The sequence below is a fragment of the Nuphar pumila genome, chromosome 5 (genome assembly GCF_984573655.1).
Source record: "Nuphar pumila chromosome 5, dmNupPumi1.hap1.1, whole genome shotgun sequence".
In the NCBI taxonomy this organism is placed as follows: domain Eukaryota; kingdom Viridiplantae; phylum Streptophyta; class Magnoliopsida; order Nymphaeales; family Nymphaeaceae; genus Nuphar; species Nuphar pumila.
Window position 1 is genome coordinate 49,308,866 of NC_143253.1, and position 8,066 is coordinate 49,316,931.

Consider the following 8,066-nt stretch of genomic DNA (forward strand, 5'->3'; position numbering starts at 1 on the left):
GATGTTTTAAACATAAAGTTCGTGATCTTAGTTTTCAAAAATCTTGAACTTGTTTTACATGATGCTAACCCATCTTTGTAGGCCACACAGATTGGCAGGCACCAGGTTGCTTTTGTTTGGCAGTGTTTGTCTTGTTGGCTAGGTACAACGGGCAATGGTTGATGTGGGCATGATGCGCATGCAGTGTAGAGGGCATCTAGCATAGGTGACATGCATACATCCCAGGAGATAATGGAGCCAATCTTGCTTAACCTTGCAGGAGTCGCTCACAGGGACTCAAACTCAGGGTAGGGGGAAACCTTATCCACGAGCCTAACACCATGTGGGCAAAACCCTTGGGGTTCTAGTATAGCTCAATTACACAAAACTATTTGTTATACAGAAATGAAAATATTGCTTTTTCTACACCCAAAACCCAGCAGATACATATCAAGATATCACACCACCAAAATGCATATAAACAAGGGAACCGTAAATACTTAATCCCCCAAAAATATGTGCAAACCAACCTTCCCACCAGGAAGATAAGATGGCATCCCAACGGCCACAGGTTTCTTCTTCCTGCGAAAAATACCACTCAAGAAAGGCAGCATTATCTTCTTCAATGTTGATGACCTCTCCATTTTTCGGCTGCTGTTCGCAGCTTTTTCCGGCCAGCGTGCTCTCACTGCCGCAATGGCTGGCCCCACATCCGAGAGCCTATCCACATCATACTCCTTTTGGTCCATAGGCACTCGTGGAGCAAATTCAGCAGAGCCCCACTTCTTCGGCTCACGTTTCCGCCATCTTTTCAGTTCCCCGTCTACTGCCTTCTTTGCTGACTCAGCAATCTCTGCCTTATTGAGAGCTTCCTCTGTTGCAACCTGTATCTCTTCAATTTCCTTCCTGATTGACTCCAGCTTCTGCAGTGCCTCCTTCTCGCTCGCCCTAACTGCTTCCACTAGTGCCATGGCAGCAGATACTTTCATCCCAGCCAAAGTGTTTGCATCATTCACCTTCCTGTTCAACGAACCATATTCTTCTATTGATATCATGATGTTGGTGCCATGTTCTGATGTTGATGCACGGGCAGCGTCCATCTTTTCAGACAATGACTTGATCTGATCAAGAGCATTGCCTTCAGCTGCCTTAGCTTCTTCCACCTCTCTTAGTGCAACCACAAGTCTCTTCTCTGAATCTTCAAGGGCTATTCTAGTAGCTTCTGCCTCGCTCTTGATCTCTTCAGATTCTTGGCTCATTTTATCTGCCTCCGCCTTCGCTTCCTCCGACTCTAAAGACAGCTGCTTAATAGTTGACAAAAGTTCATCGGATGCACCTTTCACTTCTGCTTCAGCAGCAATTGCCAGAGAGAGCTCAGCCTTTGCATTTTGAAGCTTGAACTGCAGTTCTCCAGCAATATTTTCAGCTTCTGCCTCTTTTAGCTTCAATTCTTGGTGTTCTTTCTTCACATTCTCAAGTTCCATCTTCAAAGACTCCAGTATATTTCTTTGAGTTTGTTCTTCTTCTGCAACTCCATGGAGAGTTCCTTTAGCTTCACCGAGATCTGCAATTATACTTGCTAATGAATTTAACTGAGATGCTTTCACTGAATCAAGCTGCTTCTGGGTACTTCTAACTTCATCCATTGCCACTGTCAATTTGGTCTCAAGATTTCCAGCACCCTCAGCATGGATCTCCTTTTCCAGTGCTTGAAGTTTTGTTTGGGTTTGTTGTACAGCTGGTCTAGATGAGTTTTCCTCAAGGGATCTTGCAATGGCAGCATGCTTCTGCAGGGTTTGCATGTAAGCATGCTTGACATCAGTAAGAGAGTTGTTAGCAGCAACAATTTCCTTGGTCAGTTTACGCGCATACTCTGTGTTAGCTTCAATGGCTTGTGCTGCCTCTGTTGCTTGAACAATAGCAGAAGCCTTAGCATCCATTGATGCAGAGAAATCCTGCCGCATCCTACTCAGCTTTTGCTTGGCCCCATCAAGCTCAGCCATAGCACTTGAATAGCTCTCCCGTGCATTGATCAATTCGGTTTGCCATGAAGCATCATTACTCATTGGATTGCCAGAGTTTGCAGCTTCAAGTTCTTTGGCTTGAATCCTGGATGCTTCTGTGGCCTTGATAGCAGTTTCCTTGGATTCATTTATGCCATTGAGCTTGCAGGTCAGATCGTTGACAGTTTTTTGTGCCCTCTCAAGCTCATTTAGCGCTCGGGCTTTTGTTGTTTTAGCACTCTCTAGCTGTTCCTTGTACTTGTGCAGTTCCTTCTCAGCCAAATGAAGCTCTGTCTCCTTTGCAGCGCTTTTCTGCTCACAACACCCAGAAAGATTATACAAAGTCAGTCAGCCCTTTTGGCTTCCTAACAAGATTGTTTAATCAACAAAATTTATGCATGCAACAAACACTTGAGTAACTTTAAAGATTACCTGATCTTTTAAAGGACATAGATAGACTCCTCCGAATTTTACCATATTGATTGTGAACAATATGTTTTTTCAAAATACAATCTGATTGGGGATCGCTTTTAATGTACATTTAAAAGAAATAGAAAAACACAAATTGCAGGAAGATCTATCAGAAAAAGTTCTGCATTTTTTAGTTTCAAGCAGAAGAAAGGCATTACATGATTATACCAAACCTCAGCATCTAAATGCATAGGCATCCATGTCAGAGAAGTTGGCAAGCAGGCTCTACACAAATTCGCCAATCTTTAATTCCTCAATGAATTCAATTAACCACAAGTGTGCTGAGAAGATAGCAAACAATGACTATCCATTAAAATACATGAAGACCCTAGCCAAAAACTTAACCAACCTTATGCAAGCAGCTCAAGCCAATCAGAGTCAAGTTAATTTATAGTTTATATCCATATTAGGAAGCTATTTGATTGAAGTTCCTTCAGAGCCTGAGATGAACCACTGTGTACGTAATTAGATTTATGGTCTTCTTACCATCTCATCAACTATTTGAATTTTCTAACTAATTTTTCTAGTGTTTCAACATTTCCATTAAGATGAATAGATCTTTCATTAAATCTCAAAGACTAAAGGTCAGCTTCACCCTCATCATAAGGACAGAGAAAAAAAGTTACAGTTAAAATAAATTAAAAAGATCAAACAGAATTCTTTAATTCAAACAATACCTCGAGATCAGGCGACTTGGGCTTCTTCAGAGCAGGTCTCTCTGCAGAGAAGGTTCCTTCACCAAACAAGGTGACTGCAGCTTTAACAGATTGGAAGGGTGCACTTGTGTCGATCTCTCCCACCACTGCTTTAGAACTGGTGGTAGCATGTTGGAATGTTTTAACAAACATTCTCCTTTATGGATTTGGAAAGTAACTATGCTCTGCAAGCATAATTGTAGCATGAGAATAAAAAAAAATTACCAAGAAGAACAAAAAGAAACAAAGACAGAACAAATAAACAAATGATGAATCAAGGTAAAATAATGAGCTAAAATGTTTAAAATTCCAAAACTATATGGACTTGGAAAACAACAGCCATCAAAGAACGTCTCCCTTCAGTTATCACTTTGAAATCATACAGATTTAATGATGTCAGCAATGCATACACTAGCACAAGGGTCCCCTAAAGTGCATCTGAGTAACTCGAAAGATCTGAAAATAGTAGAAAGACAGAACCAACAACCAACAAACCACCCCTATCTTCCCACCCCATCCAACCAAAACTCAACACGAAAAAAACACATGCACACACACAAAACTGCCAAGGATGCCTGATCTCAAGTACAAAAGGGACCTCACTTTTTTTTAGGGATGTAGATCATGTTTTGAATCCCTTAGATTTAGTGTGGCCCCACATGGAGATCCTATCCTTGGATCTATGATTTGGGTTATGCAAACGTCCGACTCCAAAAATCATTGGATATCCTTCCACTTTGTCAAAGCATGATCTTTTCTGCATTCAGCAATCACCATTAATACGAGTGACAAGCAAAATAGATATCTCCTATTCATTTGTTATTTCCTTTCACATGGTCCCACAATTGAAAAATACATTGCAACTTCTTCAAAAATAGTGTGACAGCGAACACTATGTAAACATTGCTGAAAGTAAGGAGAGGGGTTAACTTTCAATATGAACAAGCAAGAAACCAATTAAAATATCGAATTTAGGTCAGCTTCCAGAACACTGTTGTTAAATTACAATATCACTGTCCTAATTTCAACAGCAAAAACTAAAATGAATTACACCAGCAGCTGATTTTGGGGAGTTGAAATATACAAATCAGGGAAACCTTAAGGGAGCACTCATTTTAGATGTCATTCATGTCACCTAAGTATGGGTGCGGGTACACTGTATGACATAGGTGCAGGTACAGAAGGCATGATACAGGAATTTAGTACAGGTATGATGGTACGAAAAGTATGACACAGGTAGAGCACAAGTACGAAGGCTGTAGAGGTACCCATGGTACAAAAAATGTCGATAATTTCTCAAAAAGCCATAAGACTCATAGTAGGAAGTTATGACCTCTTAAAGCTGAACACATCATGTTTCTCAGATGCAACAAGTGTTTCTCATGAGAAATCCTTCACTTGAGGTTGTATCAATCGCCTCCTACATTTTTTTTCCCGCTTGAAGCTTCTTATATGTGTCTGCAATGTTTCTCTCATAAAAATATTTGTCAAGACTCTTTGACTGCATTGTCATAATGACTAATCTCTTATCTTCTTGCACCATCTTTCATTCCTTTACTGTCAAAAATGCAAATGTAGCAAACCTCCACCTTGTCTCTCAAAGAATTGGCCACCCTCTAAAGTCCTGCTTGCAAGAAACCTAATTACATTTTCATGTCACTACCAAAAGGCACGTGATTCTGCCAACTATTGATCATTATTGTTCCCCATGAAACAATTAAAGTTTGGGAGTCTATGCACCAGTAGGGGAGGATATTGTGTTGTCTTGTCAATTAAATACCTCATAATCAATGTGGCTTATAAATAAGCCTTTTCTTGTAGGTGTTGACATGTCAACAAGCAGATTCTTCCAGCTCACATAAGAACCTCTTATTTTTGTCAGAGTTTGGCTCATGCAAATATGAAGCATATTTTGAAGGAAGCTGCTTCTCACAGAGAGAGAGGAATCAGTTGGATCAAACTGTATAGCTTTGAGGTGATTGGTTCAGTGCTGCAGAGTAAATTATAGGAGATATTTTAGTTTCATGAGGTCCACCATAGAAAACCACGAACACTTTCCAGTCTGAATACTGAAGCCTATGGTGGAGAATTGATGATGAACAGTTTCCAATAACCTCACTCAAATTGGTGAAAACAATACTCATAACCATATTCACCAATATTTTGAAATAGCATGATATTATTGGGGGTTTTGCAGCAGCAGATAAAAATTTCAAAATATCATCGAATGTTATCCCATAATATCACAATATTCTAAAAAATATATATTTTATTTGTTTTAAGCACATACTTTTCTGATTTTTTATTTCTTTTATTTTTAAGTGCTCTTCTGACCGTTTCTTTATATTTTCATAAGAAAAATACCGCTAAAACCTTTTCTTTCTTATCTTTTTAAGATTTTCTTTACATTTTTTTATTTTTAAAACATCTGAGATTTTCTTGGAAAAAACTCTTGAGAAAAAACCTAGCTGAGAAAATCCCAAGAATAAGATTGGTGACTATGCTCATAACTCACTAGTCAAAACTGAACGTAATCTGATTCAACAGATTTCAAGATCATCTGCTCAAAGTAACCACTAACCAAACGACAGAGAATGGTTTCCATCATGGTCCTAGATTATATAATCTCCACAAGAACAGATCAGTTCCATCAAAAAGATGCTTTTCTCCTTTAGAAGTCTTATGAAGTTCAATTCAGGCAACATTGTCAACACATTAAATCGGCTCCACCTGACCTCCCTCCATAAGTAGTTCATGCGTCTTCAGAAACATAGTTGGCCCAATCGTCAAACAAGAACTCCGATGATAAATATTTGTTCTCTTCAAAACTCAATTCCTGGAGAAATTTCGCTTAAGGACGCCCCATAGAAAGGCAAGAAATTGCGACCTCAATAATCAACTAAATGCAAAGTCGGCATGTAACCAATCAACGTAACATGACAAGTCTCAGAATTAAGTCTTGGAAATTAGCCTGAAATCCCCCAATTCCATCAACCGAGACACATTACAACTAGGCTAGGAGTCAACCTTTGGCATCTTCATAACTCATAAACACGATTAACAACGCCAGGATGGAGATGGTGGAAGACGAGAGTAAGAGAGAAGTTCCAGGGTTTGATTTCAACCCGTGAACCCCTGGTTGGACGTCACGACGCCCCGAGATACACCGCATTCCAGAAATGGTCATGCAGAAATGCGAAAATTGACACGCAAAATTGCAATCTTTGCTACGGAATTGGATGAAAAAATAGGCAAAACACAAAATTTTACTTTAGCATTATCAAAATCTCAGAATGATTAAGAATGACGAAACCTGAGGATCGATTATCCAAAAAAATCCGTTCAAAAGGAAACCAAAATCGCTCCTTACCTTAAAAAATCAACGGAAATCCAGCCGGAAAATGCCGTCCGGACCTCAAAATCCTTCCTTTTCCCCTCTGTTCATCCGTTCCGATCGAATCGTCAAAAACCTGGAGAACGGCCAAGAGAACCCCGAGAAACCGAGTGGAAGACAAAGAACTGGCGAGCTTCGCGCAAGCCACGCCTCTCTCCGGCTCCTCCTCAGGCGAACAACCGGCGGAAAAACGGCCGGAAACCAGCTCGATCGTCTCCCTCCGACTCTTCCGCCCGCTTTGGAGCCCCCCCTCCCCCCCTTCCGTCTAAGAGGAGCCCCCTGGACGGAGAGGGAAGAAGACAGCGGACAGCACTCGCAAAAACCGGGGCTTCCGTTACGGTTCCGTGAAGACGCCGTAACAGGAAGGCGCTCGGGAAGATTCCGGTGACGCGAGAGCGGTTTTCCGGTCGCGGTTTCCCGTGTCCAAGATTGAAGGTATTGTAATGAGAGAGAGAGAAGCGGGGGAAGTTTTGAAAGTTCGGAAGCGGTTTCAGGGCCCCCTCTTTGGGAAAATGTCCAGCTACGGAACGCGGTCACTGGAAAATGTTTACCTCTGGAATTCTAAAATATCACGGTTGTGCCATCAGATTCATTCTTTAATTCAAGGAGCCTCGGTCGTGTCTGGCGCCCCTGGCGTTCTAAACCACGCCCCTGGATTTGGACTTATTTACAAGGATAGTGTGTAGTTTTTTAAAGGTACTACGATAAAAGTTTGGGCTAGTTTTGTCATCTGCACTGCCACAGGGAATTGCCTTTGATTCCGAAGAAGTGGATGTTGAACATACTAGACTCGCTTCTCAATGCCTGAAGAATGTTCTATTAATTCTCATTGCACCAATCTGTCACAGAGACACGATGAAAAGACACGAGAGACATATTTTTGTGCAGCTCTCTGTTAGAAATGGTGTATAATGGGATACGACACGAGTGAAAACTGAAGTGAACCGTTTTATATCGTTATTTGACACATTCGGATTTTTTTACCTTTTTTGATAAGCAAGCTAGGGATAACTTGGGGATGCAAAAGGATCGGATCTGGATCAGGTTAGAACTGCTAAAAATCATAAAATGTCCATACTAGATTGGGTGTGTATGAATCCCTAGGATTACCCCATGAATTCGAATCTGAAACTCCTTTGTTACAACAGTATGCAGCTATCTCATTCCAACCCTAAATCACACACAAGGAATCGGCTCTGCACCTACACCCATGTAACTGCTGCACAAATTCATCAACTTTTTGGACAAAGGCCAGCAAGTTACCAATTTTGAAGATTTGTCTTTTTGTATTTTTCAGGACCTAGTGGGATGGGGCTTAGACTGTTTGACGGGCAGTCTAGGTTCAAATTCTATGGGCATCACCCCCTTGCTTAAGCCGAAGCTTGGCGACTCTCTGGGGTTGAGAGGTAAGTTCTTGTAGTTTTACGCCGACATGGACAGACACTGTAGTATGGTAGGCTGAGCCAGCGCGACTAGGTCTCTATGCCTGGGGTGGTTTCTCCCAGTAAAAATTTAAAAAAAAAA

The 8,066-nt window shown here is 41.0% G+C and overlaps 1 protein-coding gene across 1 annotated transcript; it reads right to left on the minus strand.

The window, feature by feature from the left end:
* Window positions 1-323: 323 nt before the first annotated feature.
* Window positions 324-6,993, minus strand: LOC149837549 (WEB family protein At5g55860-like). Its single transcript, XM_090007419.1, has 3 exons — window positions 6,519-6,993; window positions 3,131-3,333; window positions 324-2,294 (listed from the first exon to the last, which is right to left on the minus strand). Exons 2-3 carry the CDS (start codon window positions 3,299-3,301, stop codon window positions 480-482), a joined length of 1,986 nt encoding a protein of 661 aa, XP_089863545.1. The 5' UTR covers window positions 3,302-3,333; window positions 6,519-6,993; the 3' UTR covers window positions 324-479.
* Window positions 6,994-8,066: the final 1,073 nt, after the last annotated feature.